Raw genomic sequence first — 24,432 nt, 5'->3', positions numbered from 1 at the left:
ACACACACACACACACACACACACACACACTTAAATACCAAAGAGAGAAACCCCCTTTCACTAAAACTTTCTCTCACACAAACACACATCTCCATTCAGAGACAGCGCCACTGCAGTACTTCTCATTAGGACCAGGACATACACACACATTTACACACTCACTAACTGTCTTATTCTGCTCATGGCTTGTGGGATGCAACTGCCGACCTGGAGCGGACACCAGTGGAGACTCATCCAGCATTTCCTCCAGATGACCCTCTTGCTCTCTCTCCTGTGCCCACCACCCACAGAGCCTGTTCCCTGGGACAAGGACTTCAGCAGCGGCCCTGGAGAGGTAAGAACCGCAGAGAATGAACAAATGATTCCAGCCGGCAGAACTAGAATGCATGCAAGTGTCTGTAACAAACCGTGTTTATGCAGAACAATATCTTATAGTTTGTTGGAACACTTTAAGATGATAAATTAAGATATAGAAATCCACATAAATCTGAACTTACAAAAATTCTAAATATTCAACATCTATAGTATTAAGTTCCTCAAGGTACATCAAATTTAATAGGTTGAAATCTACATAAATATGACGACTTGATAACATATAGAAGTTATGGTATTGTATTGTATTCTGGTATTGTACAATAATGTGATACCATTTTCAATAAGGTTATTTCCAAACAGTACATTGCTGCATTTTAAAATGATGCACATTTTGTTTCAATGACAGTAACAAACATACTTTAAAAAAGTACAGAGCAGGCTACTCATTAAGAAATACAGTAACCTATACTGTAAAACTACACAGAGTTGGCACAAAAACAAATTAAGTTGTGAAAAAAATACTTTCTCTTGCAGCTCCTGTATAGCAACCTGTTTACATTTCTGAAAGTTTAATATAAAAAAAATATAAAATAATAAAATGTAAATTAAGTTTTAAATAAAAATCGTGTTCAACTACAGTATATTAGTTTATGTATTTTTCTAAATATTTAATGTTATCTATATATATATATATATATATTATTTTTTTGAATCTTTACCTATTGAGTACTGTGAGAATGTGAGTAGATTACTCATAAACTCCTGAGTCCAGCATAGTAAACACTGGAGCAAACATTGATGGCTCTTGTAAAGATACAAAACATTGCACAACTATCCAGTGTGTGAGGCTCTGGGGTCAGGTTTTGTCTACATTGTAGGGAAGAAATGTCCCCATAGGAATAGTAAAACCCAAAATCACCTCTACTGTGGGGATCAGTCAAAGGTCCCCACGAGGAAAATGGCTTAATAAACATACTAAATAACGTATTAATAACATTGTTAAAAAATGTCGAAAGGTTTATTTGAGGTTTGGGGGATAGAAAATATCATGAACTCTGAGTAAAAACAAAAGAAGTCACTGGAAAGTCCCCACTATGATAGAAAAACAAAAGTGTGTGTGTTTTGGTGTTAGGAAGCAGAATTTTTCCAGTCTGTCAAGTATGATACTCAACCTAAGCCTGTTTCTTATTGTAAGTTTGACAAACTGGGAGAAAAGGTGTGTTTTTTCATATCTTAATCAATCCCAGTTCTTATATTCTTTGGATCGAACAATAAAAGCAGTTTGTTTAAGCATTAGATGACTTGCAGTGTGAGTAATTTTGAATCATGAAACGATGTGGTCCCTGTCTGACCATAAAGTGTGTGTGTTTCTCATTATTGTGTTATGCTAAGAGGGACTGATGATGGTTTGAATGAAAAAGTTTTAGGAAACGGTTTACAGTGAATCATTGCGATCTAGTAGCAGTGTTTCCAAATCTGTAAATCTCAAACACAAGCAATCTCTCTCTTCGTTGGTCTGTTTTTTTTTCCCTGTGTTTATCTTTGTTCATCTGCGAGCATGGGTGAATATTGAATTTGATGTTTACATGTTCAGTATACTAAAACTGTGAAGAAAGTGTATAAGAGTTGTATTTTTATATAACGTTAACAAAGATGAATAAATAGAAAATGTATTGCTCATTATTTGTTAATGCTTTAACAAATGTTAAGTAATGAGACCTTATTGTAAAGTGTTACCTAAAATGTTCGTAAACTATTCACTCATGTGCTTTGTGACTAATTTACATATAAATTATAAATGACTGAAAGCATTTTTACAGGCATAAATACAGCTCAATGTGAGTGCATTTTCAGTGGAAGACAGCTATGCCATTTTGAAGAGCTACATGTTTGCTTTTTTTGATTAACTCTTGCCAGATAAGACAGCCAATGTTGATGAATTTTCTGAAATCGAATCATCTTAGCTGTTCAATTTTGATTTTAATCTTTTTATTAATACGATCTCAAGCAAACACATCTGCCCAGATAGTCTCCCATTTGAAGTGGTGAAATCCCTGTTTTTATCTGTGTGAAGTCATTACTCAGGACTGAATCTGCTCTGAAGGTTGACTCGTGTGTGTGTATGTGTGTGTGTGTTGTTATTGTGCAGGGCTGTGAGGGTTTCCAGGTGGATGTATGTGGTGTGTGCGCAGGGGATGGGAGCTCGTGTGAGCCGTTCAGTGGGACACTCTTTCTTTCTGTGCTCTCTGTTGGTTACCACAAGATCCTGGACATCCCCACTGGAGCTCAACGAATCAAAATACAGGAAACTCAGAAGACCAGGAACTACTTAGGTAATGGAACTGAATTCCTGCTGGCTCTTGTTTTTCATTTACTTCAGGTTCATTATCATGGCACGTTCCTCAAACAGGGTGCAATTTAGTGTTTCGAGACATAAAACACGTTTGTGTGTGTGTGTGTTCTGAGATATATGTTAGATAAAAAACAGCAAGGTGAGAATACAAACTTATAATCAAACTTTAGTATTGACTGTATTTGATGTGCACAACCATTCAATCATTTTATTAACATTTTTCTTCTAAATTCTGCTAAATAAGTCACAGTTTAATGTTCAGTCTCTAATGTTACATGATCCTTCAGAAATCCGTGATCATTTTCTTTTGATGAATATAAAGTTGAAAAGAGCCAGAATTGATTTAAAATATAAGTCTTTTGTAACATTATACATTTCTTCACTGTCACTTTTGTTCCATTAAATGCATAATTGCTCAATAAAAATATGAACTTCCTTCAAAATAAATAAATAAAATCTTACCAACCCCAAACTTTTGAACAGTAGTGTACCTAATTGGTTTATCAATCAATATTGGGTTCCAATACAGCTTAATTTAGGCAAAAACCTGTAACCCTACTTCTGGTGCAGTATACATATTTATCAATTTTGAATATTTAATGTTTGTTGGTGAAACAAATTATGTTTTTAAACTGTATGCAGACATGTCCCAATTTTTGGAAGCAAGCCTCATATAAAATGGAATGTATAAATATACAGTCAAACCAAGATTTATTCAGACACCTTCAACATTTCTCACTTTATCACAGTTTATTCGCTATAGTTTAGAAAATGGTAATAAAATATGACAAGAACTGTTAGACTGCAGCACAAATGAATTACGTTGAATAGCTGTCAGCTGTCAAATGTTACATTTAAGTACAATAAGATTTAGGTCAACCAATTACCAAGCAATGCTGAATTTTGTTCAGTCTGTGGTGTAAAAAGGTCGCATTAGCAGTTAAAGAAAAAAACAATTAAGCAAAACATGGTCGGGTAAAAGTGTCTGAATAATTATTGGTCCCAAATTTTACTGGTAGTCCAATGAAGAATTTTTTTGTATAATATGTCAAAGTTTACTTTGTTTTTCTATCATCACTTACATAAATGGACTATACTGTCCTGCACCCCCCAAAAAATGGACAGTATATTGCTTCTTTCATTGATAATTTTTAAGCATTTCAGGCCCTATTATACCCTATTCTTCAAAGTGCCATATCTTTGGGAGGTAACTGGTTTCACTTCTAACTGGTCCAAGCTGGTAGACCACTGTGGACCAGCAGAATAACAGCTACCACATTCCAGACACCAGCTGGTGTGACCTGGTTTATCCCACTAAGGTTAATATGTGTTATGGAACCATGTGTCCTCCTTCCATCCATAATCTTTTTTCCCCCTCTCTCTTTGTTCAAGCTCTCAGGACAGCGAGTGGTGAATCAGTGATAAATGGTGACTGGGTAATCGACAGGCCAGGATATTTCTATGCCGTGGGTACTCAGCTCACATACAAACGGCCCAATGAGATACGCAGCAGAGCGGGAGAATCCATCACTGCTCCTGGCCCGACCAATCAGGAGCTGCATCTCTTTGTGAGAGACCACTTCTACTGTATGATATCACAAAACTGCCTCGATTAAAGATACATATATAGAAAGCGACTTAGTGTGGAAGATAATCTACACTCTAAGAAAAATCTGTTAAAATAAGGAACAGTATTGTGTTAATACAAAGGTATTCTCTGTATAGATTTAAGGGTTTAAGGGTTAAATAATTTAATTGATAATGTTCTGCATAAGATGACTAGTACCTTTTCCGTTTTGGCTTATTTTCAGTGTGATGTATTGTTTTAGAAAGTTAGGAAGTTTGTTTTTATGATAACAAGGGCTTCTGATTAAGTAGTGTGTAAGACTGTGGATTTTTTGTTTTAAAATCCATATTTTTCAGGTGATTTATCAACAGCCCAATCCAACAGTGTATTATGAATACATTCTACCCAAAGACCCCATCACTGACGCTTACTCAGATGCCTATTCTTATTCTAGTGTACTTCCTCTGGGTAAGTATTTCAATATATAATAGAAATGTTAAACGAATGCACATATGGAGTACACTATAAATCTTTTGTTTAAAGAAATATTTTTTATTCAGCAGGGACACATTTAATTGATCAAAAGTGAGAGTAAAGACTTGACATTGTTACAAAACATAAAGAAATGCTTTTCTCATGAACTGTTTTCAACATTGATAATAATAGGAAATGTTTTGTTGAGCACCAAATCAGCATATTAAAATGATTTCTGATGGATCATGTGACTGAAGATTGGAGTAATGGCTTCTGAAATTGTTAATATTTCATATTACTGTTTTTACAGTATTTTTGATTACATACACAGCCTTGGTGAGCAAAACAGACTTTCAAAAACATCAAAAAAAAATTCAAGTCATCTTTAATGTCAACTTAATTTTTTTTTGAACAATAGTGTTTTGAGTGTTAGAGTTTTGATTCAAAAGTATAAAATCAAGATGTTAATAATCAAACTAAATATAATAAACATAAACTAAGTTTTTAGATTAATAAAACTGCTGTTTTGGAAATACATAAAAGTTTTTAAGGGTTTTTATCTGCTACGTAATTGAGGCATTTTCTATGCTGTATTAAAAAAAAATAACAACGCAATCATCTTTCACCTTTCTTCCTGTCTCTTTTCCCCTTTCTCATCCTCCAGTAGAGAGTCATGGAATGTTTCCTGATCCTGAGAATAGTGACGGTGAAAGCTCAATGGGCAGCCCTCATCCTAACCAAGTTCCTTTGGACCCTATGACCCCTGAACCAGTTCCTCAATACAGCTGGGTTGCTATGAAAACAACACCTTGCAGTGCCACCTGTGGAACAGGTAGTTTTGTTGTTAGTCCATACATTAATGTGCATTTGTGGTCCTTTCTTCTTTTCATTTGGTCTGTGTAAACTAAATAGTCTCTTAAAAGATTCCTAGAATAGGTGTAAGACAGAACTAGAAAATGATTATTTTTGGCCCTGAGATATATAAACACACTGTTGTGTTGTCTAATGAATAGTGTTCTGAATTTGAATGTAGTCTCTCTCTCTCACACACACACACACACACACACACACGCACGCACACGCATTCCAGGCCATTGCAGAGGTTTTATAATGTCCTCACTGTTTAAAATCTAAATCAAATCCAGAGTAACCATACTTTTGTGCCTGCAAATAAAACCAAAATAGGTTGGTATTCTACCAGCAGCAGACACTGAACTTGTAAGACAATGTCTGTCTCTGTTTAATCTGTGTTTATCAGGCAGTCGTCAAGTTGCGTTCAGCTGTGTGGAAAGGGCCACTCAAAGCACTGTACCGGCGGATCTCTGTAGCTACACCAGTCATTCTGGCCCCCAGGTAGAAGAGTGTCAATCGCAGCCTTGTCCAGCCTTGTGAGTCAACATCTTTTACTGCAGACAAACGAGGGAAAAAACAAACCAGCACTAAAGTTAGTTCAAGATTAGTTAAGTTAGTCAGTCACTAAAGTATATTATATTAATACATTTTAAATATATATACTTAAAGGTGCTCTAAGCGATGTCACGCTTTTTTTAGGCTGATTTTTTTTTTGTCACATACAGCAAACATCTCCTCACTATCCGCTAGCTGTCTGTCCTCTGAACACACTGTAAAAAAACGTGGTCTCTGTAGACAGCCCAGGCTCCACAAACGGCAACAAAAACAAACTGGGACAACCTGCACCACGAAACATAACAAACAGTGTTTAAGCCAATAAATAACTGACGAATGATTGGGGGTTGGGGGGTTAGTGCGCGTGCACATGAAGGGGGGTGTGGGGAGTGAAGGAGAGAGAAGCAGGAAGTTAGCTAGAGGAGAGATGTCCTAGACAACGACAAACGTTAGAATTATATTCTCTTGAATTTTGATATGATTTCAGGAAGCACAGAAGGGAGGGGGAGGGGACGGGATGAGGAGGAGGAAGGGTCGAGCTAGCCCCCGTTTTGTTTGACAATACTTCGAACGTCAACAAGAAGTGACCCAACATTGCTTAGAGCACCTTTAAATAAGCATATCACATAGCATAGGCCTAACACACTGCAGTTCAAATTATAATCAAGTCCTACTTTACATGTATCTTGGTATCGTCACAACTACTTGCCAAATATACTTAGAATACTTAATCATACTTTTCTTAATGAAGTACAATTATATGACAAATGTACTTCAACTTTTCTGTATACTTGTCTTAGCCAAGTATACTTACTTATGTATTATTTTGTATGTATCTTACATAAAGATGTGTATACACTTAAAATATGCTTATTCAAGCACACTTGAATCAACTTCTCTTTTTGTAAGGGTAGATTTGAACACAACAAATGACAAGCAGTCCTACATGCCTGCACATCTTGGAACATCAAAAAACTGTCCATATGGGCATTTGGACTTGATTTGACTCAAATGGTGCAAATGAGAAGCACATGTGAATGAAAGCAAGCAGTTGTCCTTCGATCAGTGTGTTTGTGTGTGTGTGTGTGTAGTTGGGATGTGGGGGAGTGGTCTGAGTGCAGTAAGACCTGTGGTCCAGGTTTCCAGTATCGTCAGGTGATTTGCCAGCAGACGCAGGGACACCATGGCAATAGCACAGTCGTCGTGGCGACCAGCCTCTGCGACGACACAGAAATGCCAGAGACGACCACTGTGTGCCAGCTCAAGATCTGCAGTGAGTGGCAGATCCGCTCAGAGTGGACAGAGGTTTGTGAACGTGTCTGTGTGTAGGGGAGAGTGGGGTAAGATGAGCCAGTTTTTACATAAGTACATGAAGCAAGAAGAAATGAGACAGAGGTTAAACTAATACTCATAATTGTGTTTCATGACATCATCTATCATCTGAAATTAAAGGAATGCAAAACAATTTTTTAGAAGTGTATTTAGCAAGTATCCTCTAAATTAATCAAAAGTGGCAGTAAAATCGTTTACATTGCTACAAAAAATATATATTTCAAATAAATGCTGTTATTTTTAACTTTCTATTTATCACCTACACAAACAGCACAACTGTTTATTTTGATAATAATAAATGTTTGTTAAGCACCAAATCAGCACATTAGAATGATTTCTGAAAGATCATGTGACACTGAAGACTGGAGTAATAATGCTGAAAATTCAGCTTCATATCACAGAAGTGACATTTTAAAATGAAATTAAATTCGCAATATTACTGTCTCTACTGTATTTTTTATCAAATAAATGCAGCCTTGGTGAACACAAGAGACTTCTTTCAAAAATATAAAAAAATAAACATATGGGCTCTAAACTTTTAAACGGTAGTGTAGATGTGAAAAAGAAGAGAAGATGTAAAATAGGAATGATCATTTACATTATATTTGCTTGTGATAACCTGCACAATATATTAGTATTTGGAGGTCAATAGCCATCAATACAAAGTGCTCTCTCTCTCTCTGAAAAAAGAAAAAAGAGAGTGTAATCTTTTTATGTATTTATTTTCTTTTTTCTATGTACTTTGTGTATATTTTTTTGTAATTTTTTTGTAATAGCAAGTCGATTGTAATAAAGGTGAACTTAATCCTCTCTCTCTCTCTCTCTCTCTCTCTCAGTGCTCTGTGCCGTGTGGAGTAGGTCAGCGCAGAAGAGAAGTCGTGTGTGTGGATAACCTGGGTGACATCGTTTCTGATGAGGAATGCAACATGGCGCTCCGCCCGCAGGACCTGCAGAACTGTGACAAAGGAGTGTGTGCCAGCAGCTGGTTCTATTCTCTCTGGAGTGATAGGGTGAGAAACCGTGCGCTTTTCTTCAGTATTTCCCAGTAGCACTTCTAAAGCAGCTGTTTATGTCTCTCTGCAGTGCTCTGCGGACTGTGCGGAAGGGAGTCGCAGCCGGTCAGTGGTGTGTATGATGAGTCAGACCAACTCACTTCCACTGGACAACTGCGATGATGAGGATAAACCCGACGAGCTCATGCCGTGTGACCTGGGACCCTGCTCGCAGCGACTGGAATGGTACACAGGACCCTGGGGACAGGTGCATGGACACACACATGCAGAAAAGTCAACTACCTGAAAGTTTAGTTGAAGCTCTAACATTACTAAAAGCCATAACTGAAATAAAAGGTATACAGAAACAAAAAGTAATAAAAATGATAAAAGCACACATAAAATAAAATAATCACATTATGGTTGGAAAGGTCTGAGACTAAAAGTTCTGTATTTGACCACTGTTTTGTGATAGAAGTGATATTGTGGCAGAAATGCATTAATTTTTAATTTCAATAACTGTTTTATTTAAGTAGTTAAAAAAAAAAATATATATATATATATAATTTGTGAAACGTCTGGCCAGTTCTCCCTGGAGGAAGAGATTGTAATATCTCAATGGGATCTCCCTGGTTAAATAAAGAATAAATAAAATAAATATATTGTATAACATAAAAACTTAAACTTTCATTTACTTTCATTTTTTGAAGTGCTTTCATTTCATCAATAATCTGCTGAGTGTTTTCTCCAAAAAGAGATCAACCTTAGGTCTGGATTCCAAAGCATTCAAGAATTACAGTAATTTAGGTTTATTTAAAGGGATAGTTCACCCAAAAAAGAAAATTCTGTCAATTTTCACTCATCCTCAAGTTGTTCTAAAGTAAACCATTATGAATTTCTTTCTTCTGCTGAACACAAAATAATATATTTAGAAGAATGTTGGTAACCAATCAGTTGTGGGGCATCATTGCCTTCCAAGGTATTGTTTTTCCATATGGAAGTCAATGATGCCTCATAACTGTTTGGTTACCAACATTCTTCAAAATATCTTCTGTCACGTTCCACATAACAAAGAAATAATACATGTTTGGAAGAACTTGAGGGTGAGTAAATGATGACAGAATTTTCATTTTTGGGTAAACTACTTAAGCCTTTTCACATCTTTGCTCTATACAGGTGTCAGTAATTCAAATATTAATATAATTTAATACTAAAATAAGTCTCCTTTGGAAGTATTCATTAAAAGAGCTGACTTGACTCAGAATTGAGCTGCACTAACTCAGTGATTTTGATTCACTAAAAAAACCCAGATCAAATACTAAAACCCTGTTTGCTTATCTGTGTGTATGTGTGTGTCGCAGTGCTCGTCTGAATGTGGCAATGGTACCCAGAGTCGAGGTGTGGTCTGTGTTGTCCAAAACAATGTCCAATTAGAAGTCACCTCAGACGAGCGCTGCTCTCTTCTGCCCCGTCCTCCGAGTGGACAGACCTGCTATTTGAAGAGTTGTGGTGCGCAGTGGTACATGACGGAGTGGAGCTCGGTTAGTTCCTCACACACAGTGCAACTTCAACCTGTTTCAATCAACTTGTTTAACAATAATGTGTTTAACTACCTCAGTGTTCTCGTTCCTGTGACGGAGGCTTTCGAGTGAGGGAGGTACGTTGTTTGCAAGATGAACTGACCACAAGCCATGACTGTGATCCTGCCCTTGAACCTGCAAATCAAGAGAAGTGCAACACACACACCTGCACGCCACAGATTGGTATGATTTTTTCCATTTAAAATTATTTGTCTTTGTACATCTAGTATTGGTCGCTCAATAGGTCGCTCACCCTAAATGACAATTCTGCCATCTAATCATCCAAATGCAATTCCAAACCAAGGCTGGGTATCAATACAGATTTCCAAATCTGATTCACAAGCTCTTGAATCAATTCCGAATCATTTATTTCTTCCATTTTATTACATATATTTTTCTTATTGCATAAATAAATACATTTCTCTTTGCTAATGCTGTGATTATTATGACCAGTGTTTCAGACTTGTTTTAAACATGTCTGTTTGACTATTGTTGTTGTTACCTAAAGCTAAAACTATTACAATAATTTTCGGTAATTGCAAGCTGGTAAATAAAGATGTATTAAAATAAAATATAAATGTTAGATGAAATGTTGCCTTGGCAACTAACTGAAATAAATGCGTACATTTAAGTTGATGTACTAAAATTACCAAATCTAAAACTGAAATAAAATTTAATTTATTTAGGAATAAAAAAAAAAACCGAATAAAAATGACAAAAGCACATAATAGAATTACTAAAACTTTTCTTAAAAATTGCTGCAAGCTTGCATCCAGATCTGCCTCCATCCAATCAACAACTGATGAATAGAACAAAGTCTCACCTTAGTTTGTCCCTCTGATAATCCATTTCATAGCTGTACATCTCAATACAGAAAAGATCGGTCGCTACTCCCGTTACATCGTCACACAATGAACATCAGTATTGTGAAAAATAAAGATCACGAATAATTAAAATCTATATTCTTACCCAGCCCTTTCCAAACCCATATTTTCCATCTTCCATGGAACATTAAAGGAGATCTAAAGCTAAATGTTAAATTGCTCTTTTCCATTTGATGTATTAAAGAAGTAAATGAAGAATGTAGCTATCAAACTCCAGAAAATGAAAAAAATATAAATAATTTATGTTGTACTTGGAGAAAAAAACATTAGGAATGATCATGATGACAGAACTTAAATTATTGTGTGAACTGTACTGTACCTTTAAGATGTTTCTCTTTGTGTCTGTCTGTAGACGAGTCCTGCAGGGATTTGTACTATAACTGTGTGGTGGTGGTCCAGGCTCGTTTGTGTGTGTACTCATACTACCGCACCACATGTTGTGCATCATGCTCTCGGGTCATTCAGAGAGACACACTGCATAGAATCAGGTGATCCGGCCGGCTTCTTGGGATGTGACATCACCGCTCGCCTTTCCTTGAATTATAATGTCCTTGTCTCATCGTGACATCATCGCCCACCTGTTTTCAGCTGGATCTGACCCTGAGATGACATCACTGTTCGTCACCTCTCTGTCTTTTACTTCAACAAGACTTTAAGTATACATTCACTGCCTTGCTTTTTTAAAACACAAAATGAGAATGCTCTATGAGCAATTGAATATTTATTGCAAATAAAAACAACTGAGCCTCTTTTACTTCATTTATCATGTTCAGTAATGTCTAAAAATGAACAATGACTGATTTCAAATTAATCTTGAATGTTCATTTATGAAAATTAACCTCTAAAGAACATATTTATTATCTAAATATAACATCTAAAACTTTGCTTCTCTGCCATTGTAGAGGGGTCCTTGTTTTCTCATAATTTAAAAAGAGGTCCACATGCAATATTAGTCAAGGTTTCTTGCTCCAAAATGAGTTTAGTTAACAAAACCATTTTCACCTTCTTTTAATACTGATTTTTTAAGTTCCAATGATATGGAGGAAGCAACAGATCTTCCGAATTGTGACGTACATCTGAGTGAAGAGAAAAAACTTGGTCCTGTACATCGGTTGATGACTGGATTTCGAGTTGTGGGCATTGCACTCAAAAGTGGAGGCAGATGAACACAATCTGGGTTTAAATAGACTAAATGATTGGAGAAGTCTATTGTTTATATATACCAGAAGATTGAGTTATAAGACTTGAAGTAAACATAACGAGGTCAAACACATTTTTTTTTTAAATGAAACATGCACGGATTAGTTATTTACAAATAGTTTTATAACGTGTTTAGAAAATAAACTGGGTGAAATTTCATTTAATGCAGGCTTAAAAGGACTGTTTTAGCTACTGTACATTTAAAGGGGTGGTAAAATGCCCTTTTCACAAGATGTAAAATAAGTCTTTGATGTCTCCAGAGTGTATATGTGAAGTTTTAGCTCAAAATACCCCACAGATATGTTTATATAGCATGTTCAAATTGTCACTTTTTGAGGGTGAGAAAAAACGCAGTTTTTGTGTTTTTTTTCCCCCCTTTAAATGCAAATGAGCTGCTGCTCCCGGCACAGGGGGCGGAGCTACAAGAGCTTGTGTCCTTTTACCTCACACAGACATGCACTGAACATTTCAAAAACTTTTAGCCTTTTATGTTCAAACCGGAGTCAGACAATGATGGAGAGACTCAAGAAGAAGTGACAACATGTAGAGGCAACAGGACATTTCTGAATGGTTAGTTGATGAATTTATGTAGCTGATGTGGAGTTATCTTCTAGTCATTGATTAGCATATTCTGTCTTGATAATCTATAAATCGCGTTCTCCGGGGCGGGTTTATGTAAATTTTAGGGTTAGTGATGTCACTAACCAGGAAGGAATGTCGTGTAGTCCCTACCAGCCGTTTGTTGTAGTCCTTAAAAAACGATTTCTTTAAAAGAAAATATCTCCCTTTGCTTTGGACTTTGAGCGTTGTAACTTTGCAGATGTTGTGAACAGCAACGTTTCACACTAACTAAAAATAGAAAAGTGAAATCATAATCAACCACCCCTTCAAGACTTCTATGCAAACACTTGGTGTGTGAAATGAAACAGTGCTGCTTATGTTCTTAGCTGAATTTCGACAAATTGTCTTTTTGGACTGGGGAGGTTTTGAGTTTTGATTCAAAAGGTCAAAAATTAATGTGATTTGTTCTGATATGAACCCTTGAAGAGGACACTTCAGTATGAGTAGAACAGACAAGACAGAAATGCACACATGCTTCAGAATGACCCTCTCACTCTGAAAAATGGACAATTTGTATTTTATAAAAAAATAAACCTAATGATGAAGGTGAATTCTAAAATAAAGGAAAGACATGTGTTCCTTCCGTTAGACACTCTATTTGCTATAAGATGTACAAAAACTAATAAGTCAAACAAGAATATAAAATGCTCTGAAAATGCTGTATATTCACAGTGGTGTCTATAATGTGGGAATGGGAATGGAATGAACCTGTACTTCCTTGTTAGGTAATAAAGTCCATTATGAATGAAATTGTTGTTATTATATAACATTATGGTATTTATGGGAAAACATCCCATAAGTGCCATATTTCAAAATAGGAAACAAACTTCCAGTGACAATATTGATAAATAATAATAATATTCATTTGTGCAGTAAAAAAAACATTCTTGACGAATATCATCTTAATCTAATTAAGAATAAACATCTTATCATCTTTAAAATGAACTATTAGGGTCATTGTATGCAAAGAAATAAAACAAATTGATTAATAGGCGATTCATTTACTAACTCAAATTTATCATGAAAAAAACATCTGCTTTTACATTAGTTAACATGAACTTCATGTTCATTTCCACATTTACTAATACATAACTAAAACTAAATGGTGTATACATGTTTATTCTTGTTATTTGATGGACCTGAGCTGACATAAAATGGTAGAGTAGGACAAACATTTTTTTTTATCCAATCATTGCATTCAGATAATATTTCCTACCTGCCTGTCGACATACCTCCGCACACCCTGCTCGCACAGACATCACATGTCATCAGCATGTTCCGAATGGCAACGCATGCGTTGTAGACAGACGTCAGTCACCGAGCGCCGCAAACGAACAGCAGCCGCTTTTTACAGGTCTCCTGAACCAAAACAATGAGCTTATGCTGTGATCAGGCCATGTCGTAACCGTTCTAATCAGTTTTATGCATTTCTATGTCAACTCTATCAATGCCGAAATGAATCTGCAGCAGTCAGGTGGTACAAGTCATTGCTGGTTAATTTTAGTTAATGCATAACTTACGTTAACTAATGGGACCGGACCTTATTGTACCGTTACCATTTTTCCTTAATACAAAATATTATTGAATTTAAAAAGATTTCTATGTTTGTATATGTAAAAAAATTCAATGCAATTGTGTTACTATAGTCATATGTAGAGTCGCACTCACAGTGTATCAGAAATAAAAAGCTGTTTGTAAAACACTCATCCACCCTACTAATTTCAAGTTCAATTTGTTTGAATATAGACTTTCATGATGCATATTGTTCTAAAGAAGCTTTAAAGAGAAAGAGGAAGAACCCAAGGCTCTGGGGAAGATCGCCTTGTCAGGTTCTCATATTTAAATTGATACAGCAACATAAAGCATTTCCAGCCCTGTCCTGCATCTGTGTTCAGAAGTAGACAAATGCTGCCCTCTCGTGGATATCAGAGCAAGAGGAAATGGACACTTCTGTACATTACCCAGTATATTTTGTTAATAAATATGACTGACTAAATTAATATAATGGTTTGTTTTACTTAGTTTTCTTCAATCGAAAATGGTTGAAAAGGTGCAATTACCTTGTCACTGCAGGTTGCAATTTTGGCTAAATATTTAATTTAAGACAACAATTAAACTTTACCGTTAAATCAAACCTTTAAATTTAAAAAAAAATTTAAGTGGGGTAAAACCTTTTACAATGCAACAGATGACATCAAATATTATATCCCTTTTGATGATCTTGAAATGGGTCAAAGGTGTCACATTTATGGTCTTGTGTCAAAATTGACCAATCAGATCAACATATGTATTTACAATTTAATTAAATGTATTGCATTGTACTTAAGCATTTGCATTATTTCTCAGCACTATCAATGTGTATATTTATAATCTATTATATGATTTCAAATCATTTATTCTCAGAGATTAAGTTGTATTTCTCTTGTTATTTTCTTAAGTTTGCAGGAAAAGGTGCATATTGACATATATCGATTTCTGTAAATAAAACCTGTTGTTCAGTTATGTACAGTTGTAATATCCCAAGCCAAGTCATCTAAAATAATAATGGAAATGAATGAACGTTTGTATTTAACTTTGTATTGAACATTTCGGTGGGAAACAGAGTTTAAGCACATATTTTACAAATGAATGCATATAAAGAAATTCATGTATTGCACTATATTACTTTGATAATGGTATCATTCACACTCAGTCACTGCCTGGAGCAGAAGCTCATCAGGTACCTCTTCAGTGGTCCTTTCTACTTCCTGTAAAGCTTCTAGATAAGCAGGGTCATCAGGCCACTCTCCCCAATCCTCAGTTTTCTCAGGCTGGGCAGCCGAGGAGGACTCTGCTGAAGTATTCATGGGTACAGAGCTCTTGGCAAGCTCAATGTTCCCCAGTTCATCAGTCAAATATTCCTGATCCTCTTCATCCTTAAGATAAAGAGAGGTGTACAAGTCAACACACAAACATGTACTCAGCCTAATGTACATGACATGCGAATGACAGGTGTCTCCTGACAAACCTCCATCAGTAGGTGGCTCATGCAGACCTCCTGAGGCAGTGGGAAGCCTGGACATATAAATGTCACCATATTACAAACAAACCCTTTTAAATGCAATATCATTCCCCACAAACTTTCCATATCTAGCCATATCTTAACATTCTTATTTTAGTATTATTTCTATACTATTACAAAGTTTCTTAACATTTTGAACTTTACTTCAGCTTAAACCTATAACAGTTAGTTGACAAGAACAAAACAAATTACGTTTAATAGTTTTAGTTAACAACAACAACAACACTGAAATTCAGCCTATCTGGGAGCGTAATATGATCTATTTTTTATTCCTCTATGGAGCGTACTGGAGGATCTGAAGTTCTGTCTCCTGCAGTCAGGGTCATGGCATCTCTGATACCACACTTCTTCTTTGAGATCCACCACAATCCTATCAAAGAGAAGAATAAAGAGCATTCGTAATTTGTTGCAAACCATCAAACAGAGAATGTAAAGCAATGCAAGTCACAGTGATAGAGACTCACATGATGTTGTTGCTCTTGTGGAAGCGCTTCACATTGTGGCACCAGCGGAATTTCTCAATGTCATAAACCAGCAGCTGTTCAGATGCAAAGTAGTTCCATCGCCGGATACCTGTTTGGGTTAAATGTGACATTCAGTTAACAAAGCATTCAGCTGAAAGAATTCCTTTTGTGAAAAACATGCTTTGAGCAACATGAGGGTGAGTAGATAATGACAAATTTCATTTGAAAGAAATAGTATACAGATCTTTTTTTCTCCTGCTTACTTCCTTGAATGCCATCCTTGCACACGAGTGTCAGCACAAATTCATCCACCTCTTTAAAAGGAGACGGCTTCTGTTCACCTAACAGATCTATACAGAGAGGGCGGAGTGAGAAGTCACTAATTGTAATGAACGGTCTATGGTGTGAACAGTAAAACATGACATTACATGTATTTCACCCAACAGCCACCAGGCTAGTGAATGTTCAATTTCATATAAATGCACATTATATACTGTATTTACTGCAAATTTTAAACAAACCACATTACAGCATTGACCTGAGATGGTTATTTCTGAATGAATTCACTTACCCATCCTTCCTTCGGGTCATTTTGACCTGATACACTTTTTTTTTTTTTTTTACATTTTTTATAAGTGTTCATCGTAGTGGTCCAAGACAGGACTTTTGTCACACTTGAATACACAATTTTATTTGTGGTTGAAATTGAAAAAAGTAACAAATCCTTCCCTCAAGGGTCAATTTGACCCCCTTAGAAATGAATGGAAAAATGCAAAAAATGCTCAAAATTCAAACTAAAAATGGTTAAACCTTACCAAAAAAATATTTTTATAATGTCTACATGTGTCTCTGAATGCATACTGAAGAAAAACACTGACTTTAGCGGAACAGCTCATTTGCTCATAGAGCTATAAGTCCATCTAGTGGCAAGAGTCATGAAATATCATGTTATATTATTATTTTTCCACAGGAGGTCAGCGAAGACACCCAATGTAAGATGTTTTGAGCTAGCAGCACTCAGGCCCTGTCCCAAATGGCGCACTTCATGTGGACTTTCGGTCTCGTGGACTTAAATTGCGCGTGCTCGCTGAGTCTACGAGTCCGTAGACCGTCCCATTCATCATTTTAACGCTCTGAAGTGTGCTCAGCAGCGCCCCCTTTGTACCCTTGAAGCGGTCTTCCGCGAAGCCCGCATAGATGCAGGCTTCACGCACTTTAACTACCCAGGAATCCTTGCGAATTTGCGAAAGGCCAATCAGACAACGAATGGGAGGAGCTTTCGCTCACATTAACATGGATGAGAAGAAAATATTTAAGTGTAAATATCATTATGGTTTTTATGACCTATGTGTACATTTTACCAGTTATTACCTACAGTTTATACAAACATTATGATCATCAACCAGTGGTTGATGTCTCAAACATAAATATAAACATAAATAGCGCACTGAATAATAGGCTACGATAGCATTATGATTCATTAAATAAATATAACCGAATGTCAGGGCTTTACTGAGTCATATGTAAATGTAGAAATATAATATTTATACAACAACCGGACCGTCTTCCTATTTCCGGCGTGGCGATCGAGTCTGTCCCAAAAATACCTCTCAATGCGCCCTCGTGGACTCGTGCCAAGGGCCCTATAAGTCTGCACTACATGACGTCACGAAAGTGTGGACTCTGAGGAAGTCCACAAGTCCGGAGTGTGCCATTTGGGACAGGGCCTCAGTAGGTTTGGAAATTTCTTCGCTGTTTTCTCGCAGGTTTCTTTTTAGAGCTCCCCCTACAGTTTCAGAATAGATATTTGAGAAAACTGTTGTAAAACCATTGGCAACTTTCCCCCCTGCCGGCCCAAAGTTGCAAGTGTGGTTTTTCCGCTCACAGGCACTCGGGGGGTGCGAGACGACCACCATTCAACCCGAAAAAGTCATATAACTATTCCAATGACTCCGAAGCTGTTCGGTTAACGTAAAATAAGTTACTTAGAGAACCTTTAAATGGTTATGTACGGTGGCCCAGTGGTGCACAACACAACGAAATTTAAAAAGCAAACTTAAGTTCACAACACAACGAAATTAAGCCACAACACAACGGAAAATGTACAACACAACGGAAATAAGACAACAGAAAATATACAACAACGAAATAAAGCCGCAACACAACGGAAATGCTCCCGACCACTAGAGGGCTCTCGGAGCGCGGTAAAGTTAGTTTTCCTTGCCATTGTTCAGCAGTCTATAAAAATATATCAACACCACGATTAGTTTTAACAGTATGTAGCTAACCATTGTATATTGACATTTATTAATTCAAAATCACCTACGTGCATTATAGCTGCATATTTATACTCTAGAATGCTTTGACGCGCTACCACAGCGCATGATCCCTAAGGGAACGTCTGCCAATTCCTCCAAGTTAAAACGTATAATTTGTATTAATTAAAATGACTTTTAACATTCAAAAACAGACATGTTAAAAATCCAAAGCTTGATAGTAGACTGACTTAATACAGGTGACTTTTTTCATGTATACCCTTCATGTATTTACAGTAAACAATTATTTTTTAGGAAATCTCTGTAAAAGTTTTTTCTTTTCTTTTATCATGTTTCAAAGGTTGTAGTTCCTATTAACCAGACTGACTTACAACAGGTGAAAGTGTGCCAATAGCTCCCTGTATGCACAGTACAAGATTTGTTTTTTATAAAAATATTAGGCCTACTGTAAATCAAGTTTTTTTTTTTCATGTCACAAAGCTTGTGGTTCCTAGTGACCAGACTGCCTTATAAAGGGCCTTTCACACAGGACGGGGAATGCGCGGCGCTGGGTTCAGCGTTGCCCTACAGATACAACACGATTTTGATTTCCGTGCTTATTTGGATGCCCCGTTTCTATTGGCCGCGCTGGTAATCGTCAACTGGGGAGTTCAATTAAAAGTTGAACTATTTTGAACTTTGACCGCGGCGTGCGCCCTGCTGCCATTGAAATGAATGGGTTTCATAGCGCAGCGCCGCACATTCCACGTCCTGTGTGAAAGGCCCTTTACAGGTGGAATTGTGCCAATTCCTTCCTGTAATTCCTTATGGATCATGCGCCGTGGTAGCGCGTCCAGACATTCTCGAGTATAAATACGCAGCTATAATTCATGTAGGTTATTTTGAAGTAATATTTTATGTCGATCTACAATGGTTACACTGTTAAAACTAATCGTGGTATTGATATATTAAGACTGCTGACTCTATAGAACAATGGCAAGGAAAACTAACTTTACTGCCCTCCGGGAGCCCTCTATAACTCTATAGAGTTATAGAGCTCTATAACTCCAGATCCACAATCTGTGTTGTGGATTAATTCCGTTGTGTTGTGAACTTATGTTTGCTTTTTATATTTTGTTTTGTTGTGCACTACTGGGCCACCGTAGTTATGAATGAAATTGTGAGCTATTTTGAATTTAGTGGAAAGAATGTGAAGAATGTGTTAAAATGATTATTTATTGATAAAATCTAATCATTTAAAAAAATCTCCAAAAATTTGCATTAAGAAATCACCAAAATAAAAAAAGTTTATAAAAAAGTGAAATATTTAAAAAAAAAATTGTTTTGATCCCACGAGGGAAGGATTTGTTACTAAGTGCAAGGGAAGGATGAGGGTAGCTCTTGGTGATGTTAACTTGTATTTCTCACCAGCGCTGTGTGACTCTCTTTGCAGGGTTGAACACAGAGACCCTGCTGTATTCTTCTGTGGTATATCATACGTCAGAATCCTCTGTCCTGTGAAACTGGTACAAAATAGTTAGTGTGTGTGAAAGCGAGAGACACAAAAATAAAATCACAAAAAGCTTGCTCCACCAGTGTGGACAACATATTTACACAATTTTTGCATAAAATAACCTGATGTTGGTGATTAAAGAATCTAGAAATATGCGTTCTTCTTTAGTGGTGTGGTTGGAGGGCTTTGGGACAAACTTGTTGTCTTCAGCCACACTGAAGGCTGCATTCTTTCCCAGTTTGGAGGACTTGTAGAGGCGAAAGTTCCTGTTCTTGGTGTAGACACCTTCAAAAGAGAGCATGGTATTAACATCAGGCATAACTTTCTTGTCCTTTATCTTAATTTACTCTCGCAAAAAAGAAGTGTGCTTAATTTTATTGTATTGAATATACACTTGTAGTGTACGGTACTTCAAATCTTTAAAATATATTTTCTTAAAGCTACACTGTGTAAATTTTGATTCTTAGCAAAAACCACTTTGTTTTTTAAAAAATGATATGTGCTCATTAATGTATAATTACTTCTACCAACTAATCAAGTATTCTCGTAAGCGTAGAATCTGCCATTTATAATACATACGGGTGAGCAGCTCGAATGGTGGAGGTCATGTTGCACCTCTATCTTGAAAATACATTAGCCAAAGAGGGACATACCTGGAAATTCAAGCTTCGCCTTTCGCGTTTTTACACTCAGTGGCACCGTGACGAATGCGAGGAGGAGATTACGAGTCGCGACTGCCGTCAGATTTGAAATAATACGGCCACCGTAGGAGTTAAAACTCCCTTGGAATGGGAGGGGCTAGAAAGTAATATTCAGTTCGTAGTCATATACAATTTCACCGCTAAATGGGAGTAATTCCTACACAGTGTAGCTTTAAAAACTGCACTAGCTGGACAGGGTCGTAGAAGGGCAACAACCAAGCAGCAGGATTTGCGTGAGGAGGAACAGAAGGAGCACTGCCAAAGCCCTACAAAATGACCTACAGCAGTCTACCGGTGCGCATGTTTCTGAACAAACTGTCCGAAACAGACTCCATGAGGGTGGCATGAGAGCCAGACGTCCTCTAGTGGGACCTGCCTGTGCTCACAGCCCAGCACCATGCAGCTCGATCGCATTTGCCAGGGAACACCAGAATTGACAGGTCCGCTATTGGCGCCCCGTTCTCTTCACAGATGAGACTGACAGACATGAAAGAGTCTGGAGAAGCCGTGGGGAAACGTTATGCTGACTGCAACACCATCCAGCAAGACTAGTTTGATAGTGGGTCAGTGAAGGTCTCGGAGGGTCACACAAACCTTCACGTAATCAAGTTGGATCAGCCTGTAATTTAAATTTTTACTTTACTTTTAAATCCATCCCTCAATTTGTTGATTACTTTGGCTACCATGGACACATCATTTTGATAAATAAAAAAATAAATAAAAATATGGCGCTACCCTGACTAGGGTGTATACTGGATTTACATTTAATTGTAAATTTTATGCATTAAGTGTCTGATAACATTACATTTAGTTTGCACTTAAGTGTATCCTTTTAAAGCATATTACTTCCATAATAAGTATTTTTTTTCACAAGAGACCATTTAATGTGTTTAATTTATTTAATCAACAGCAAAGAAGTTGGTGTACAGTAGTCCTCTAAAGTCCAGTGTGTCATCGAAACAATGTTTTCAAGACTTTGTAGACTAAAGAACCAACTTTAAATTCTTACCCAGATCAACAAAAAGTTGTTCCTGCCCATTTTTGCTCTTGACTACTAGAAAGCCAAGATCCTTCTCTTCAAACTTTCTTCTCTTGGTCTGAGAACCATCCACATCATCTCTGTTCTCTCTTGGGGCCTCTGGATTGCTTTAAACCAAATCAAACCAATATTATAACAGAAAAGGATGTATTAACACTGCAAAAACATAAAAAAATTGTTACAAATAATGACTTTAATTACAGCCCTTCCAGTGTTTGTCATCTCTCACCTTTTTTGAAGACTGTTTATAGCAGGATGTAGGATATCATGAATAAATCGCCCTGCAAACACGCACAAAAAAAATCACAAACACAGATTGTGACAAATGTCGATATATATATACTGTATATATATATATATATATATATATGTATGTATAAACCATCAATAGTGTCACTCAACAGAGTCACTCAAAGCACATGATGATGACATGACAATGACTCACCTACATGGGAGTTGTCTTTGAAGGCAGCACTGGGAAGCATGAAGATAAGATGGCGACTAAACTTCTCAGAGGTGCTGGAGTCAAGATTAAGGACGTCTTTTGCAGAGCAGCGTAGACTATAAACCTCCTCTAGCTTCTCACACACATACTGTTATTGCATATTGAGGAAATGACATGTCAGGTTATGAAAACCATTTTAAAACTAGAGCAGACAAATCACCACATCACTTTTCAAAAGTTTAGGGGCGCCAGAGAGATTTGTGTGTGTGTGTGTGTTTAAAAAAAAAAAGCCTTTTGAGCTCACCAAGGCACCATTTATTTGATCAAAAATACATTAAAAACAATAATATTGTGAAATATTCTAAATTTAATTTATTCCTGTGGCGGCAAAGCTGAATATTCAGCATCATTACTCCAGTCTTCAGTGTCACCTGATCCTTCCAGAAATCACTCTAATATGCTAATTTGGTGGTCAAAAAATCATTCTTATTAAATAGTTAATAAATAGTTAAATAGTTCTCATTCAAAAAACCATTCATGTTAAAATAGTAAATGTTAACAAATACAACTTTTAACAAAAAATGTACAAGCAAATGTTGTTGGAATTAACATTAACAAACATTTGTTTAATCTTTTTAATGCGTCTTTGCTGAATAAAAGTAGGCTATTACTTTCTTTTAAAAAAATCTTACTGACCCCCAAACTTTTGAATGGTAGCATATTTACCTGAATTAGTTTTGCCACCATAATCTTGCCGTCCAGGTGCGTGTTGGTGCCTTTGTGAAACTCTAAGTCAAAGTAGAGTTTGCAGACGGCTCCTTCCAGAATGACCTCATAGCAGTGCATCAGAGACTGTATGTGAGTGCTGAAGAGACACAGATCTCTCATTCACCTACAACAATGCCTCTAAGTGCTGCATGTACATTGTATTAAAAATGAAGTGAAAATAAAATAATAATATGCAAAGTAACTATTCTGGAGCAGATTCCTTTCCATGAGTAACTTCCCTAACACTGATTTATCATGTCACAGTTACCTGTAATAATGCCAAAGTTCACTGTAGCTGGTCACTAGGAAAATCCTCTGTCCAGCATCACTGCCTTCCTTCTCAAGTGAAAATATGTGCACGTCCTGACAAAGACAGAATAAGAGAAAAACATTTTAAAAACAGCTGATAGTGATATACTTTACTTGAACGGATATCTAACAGCTAATGTCTAGACCTGTTTTATGTGCTGAATGAAGCCGATGGCTGCGTTCTGGCGTGGGAACAGTCTCCAGACAGAGGAGGGCTGCCATGGCCGGGACAGACGTGGCTTGTATGGACTGCACAGAGGAGAAGACTGAAAGGATGAGGCTCTCTGCTCCAAAGACTTCAGCCTGTCCTTCCACTTTCCTCCCATCATCCTTGCCTCAAAACACTGGAGTATGATTAAATCTCACTCATGCTCTGTGATGTGATCAGCAGAGGACAGTAATGAGGTCAGGGAAAAGTCCAACAGCAAATGTACAGTGAAGGCTTTTGGTACAGCAGATGTAATACTTGGATATTACTGTGCTCAGTGGGCTGGTATATGAATGGTGAAATTAACTCAAGAATGTTGGCAATTTTTTAATCCTAAATAGACAGAGAAACAAATAAATAAAATGTTACTGGTTTTGTTTATGTAAATGCTTTATGCCAGACACACAATATGTTACTAGTACACTGTAAACAATAGATAGATAGATAGATAGATAGATAGATAGATAGATAGATAGATAGATAGATAGATAGATAGATAGATAGATAGATAGATAGATAGATAGATAGATAAAACTGTAACGTTACAACAAATTAAGGAACATCGAACAGGGACTGCATACAGTAAGTTAACGTTACAGGTTAATAAAACGTATATGAGTGCTACATTATACATTAAGAAATAAGTGCACATAGAGCTAGTTTGGTTGCTTACTTGTATTTTTGCTTTATAGTCCTTTGTTATTTTGTTTTTACATATTGACACTGACAGACAGTCTGAAGCTCTTCCTCTATCTGAGCACACAGCGGCTTTGAGGAACGCGCGTAATTGCGCGTCACAGAACGAAGCATTGCGCATGCGCTAGATGTACCGAGCGCGAAACGGAACTTGTTTAAGATCATGAATATTAATAAGTTGACACCCCTCATCGTTATTAGAAGTTATTTTCTCTTGTTGTTTAGTTGTTTTATTAATATTATTTGGA

General features: G+C 36.7%; 2 protein-coding genes and 1 long non-coding RNA gene across 6 annotated transcripts; 1 reads left to right on the top strand and 2 right to left on the bottom strand.

Annotated features, from left to right (window-relative positions):
* adamtsl7 (ADAMTS-like 7) lies at positions 1-11,662 on the top strand. The gene is made up of 12 exons (XM_079616832.1): positions 1-334; positions 2,465-2,648; positions 4,061-4,236; positions 4,592-4,703; positions 5,374-5,541; positions 5,968-6,097; positions 7,208-7,421; positions 8,285-8,458; positions 8,532-8,708; positions 9,802-9,981; positions 10,059-10,203; positions 11,257-11,662. The coding sequence occupies exons 1-12, from the start codon at positions 182-184 to the stop codon at positions 11,394-11,396; spliced, it is 1,953 nt and encodes a 650-aa protein (XP_079472958.1). The 5' UTR covers positions 1-181; the 3' UTR covers positions 11,397-11,662.
* LOC307000902 lies at positions 4,923-8,479 on the bottom strand. Its single transcript, XR_013798124.1, has 4 exons — positions 8,342-8,479; positions 7,244-7,435; positions 6,022-6,115; positions 4,923-5,530 (listed from the first exon to the last, which is right to left on the bottom strand). It is a non-coding gene; the product is annotated as an uncharacterized lncRNA (long non-coding RNA).
* Positions 11,393-24,330, bottom strand: primpol (primase and polymerase (DNA-directed)). Of its 4 annotated transcripts, XR_013798123.1 has the most exons (16): positions 24,162-24,330; positions 23,427-23,821; positions 23,240-23,334; positions 22,930-23,068; positions 22,204-22,351; positions 21,988-22,039; positions 21,729-21,865; positions 20,141-20,303; positions 19,934-20,028; positions 16,514-16,600; positions 16,251-16,359; positions 16,074-16,156; positions 15,733-15,779; positions 15,449-15,640; positions 13,942-14,084; positions 11,393-11,504 (listed from the first exon to the last, which is right to left on the bottom strand). XR_013798123.1 is itself a non-coding variant. In XM_079616833.1 (14 exons), exons 2-14 carry the CDS (start codon positions 23,607-23,609, stop codon positions 15,404-15,406), a joined length of 1,575 nt encoding a protein of 524 aa, XP_079472959.1. In that variant the 5' UTR covers positions 23,610-23,821; positions 24,162-24,330; the 3' UTR covers positions 15,287-15,403. The 4 variants fall into 4 exon arrangements, 3 of the variants coding, with proteins under 3 accessions (XP_079472959.1, XP_079472961.1, XP_079472960.1); XM_079616833.1 differs by lacking the exons at positions 11,393-11,504; positions 13,942-14,084 and having other exon boundaries at positions 15,287-15,640; XM_079616835.1 differs by lacking the exons at positions 11,393-11,504; positions 13,942-14,084 and having other exon boundaries at positions 15,287-15,640; positions 23,427-23,529; positions 24,162-24,316.
* Positions 24,331-24,432: the final 102 nt, after the last annotated feature.

This window comes from Phoxinus phoxinus (genome assembly GCF_949152265.1).
Source record: "Phoxinus phoxinus genome assembly, chromosome: 6".
Taxonomy (NCBI): Eukaryota; Metazoa; Chordata; class Actinopteri; order Cypriniformes; family Leuciscidae; genus Phoxinus; species Phoxinus phoxinus.
Note: the sequence above shows the minus strand (reverse complement) of the source record. Positions and strands in the feature narration are given on the sequence as shown.

Excerpts from the sequence above, each read along its gene's own strand:
- adamtsl7 (XM_079616832.1), top strand. The coding sequence starts at position 182 with ATGGCTTGTGGGATGCAACTGCCGACCTGGAGCGGACACCAGTGGAGA. Across the intron at positions 2,649-4,060 it reads GAAGACCAGGAACTACTTAG|CTCTCAGGACAGCGAGTGGT; the intron begins GTAATGGAACTG and ends TCTTTGTTCAAG. Across the intron at positions 8,459-8,531 it reads ATTCTCTCTGGAGTGATAGG|TGCTCTGCGGACTGTGCGGA; the intron begins GTGAGAAACCGT and ends GTCTCTCTGCAG.
- primpol (XM_079616833.1), bottom strand. The coding sequence starts at position 23,609 with ATGATGGGAGGAAAGTGGAAGGACAGGCTGAAGTCTTTGGAGCAGAGA. Across the intron at positions 20,029-20,140 it reads TCTTTAATCACCAACATCAG|TTTCACAGGACAGAGGATTC; the intron begins GTTATTTTATGC and ends ATTTTGTACCAG. Across the intron at positions 15,780-16,073 it reads ACAGAACTTCAGATCCTCCA|GCTTCCCACTGCCTCAGGAG; the intron begins GTACGCTCCATA and ends TTATATGTCCAG.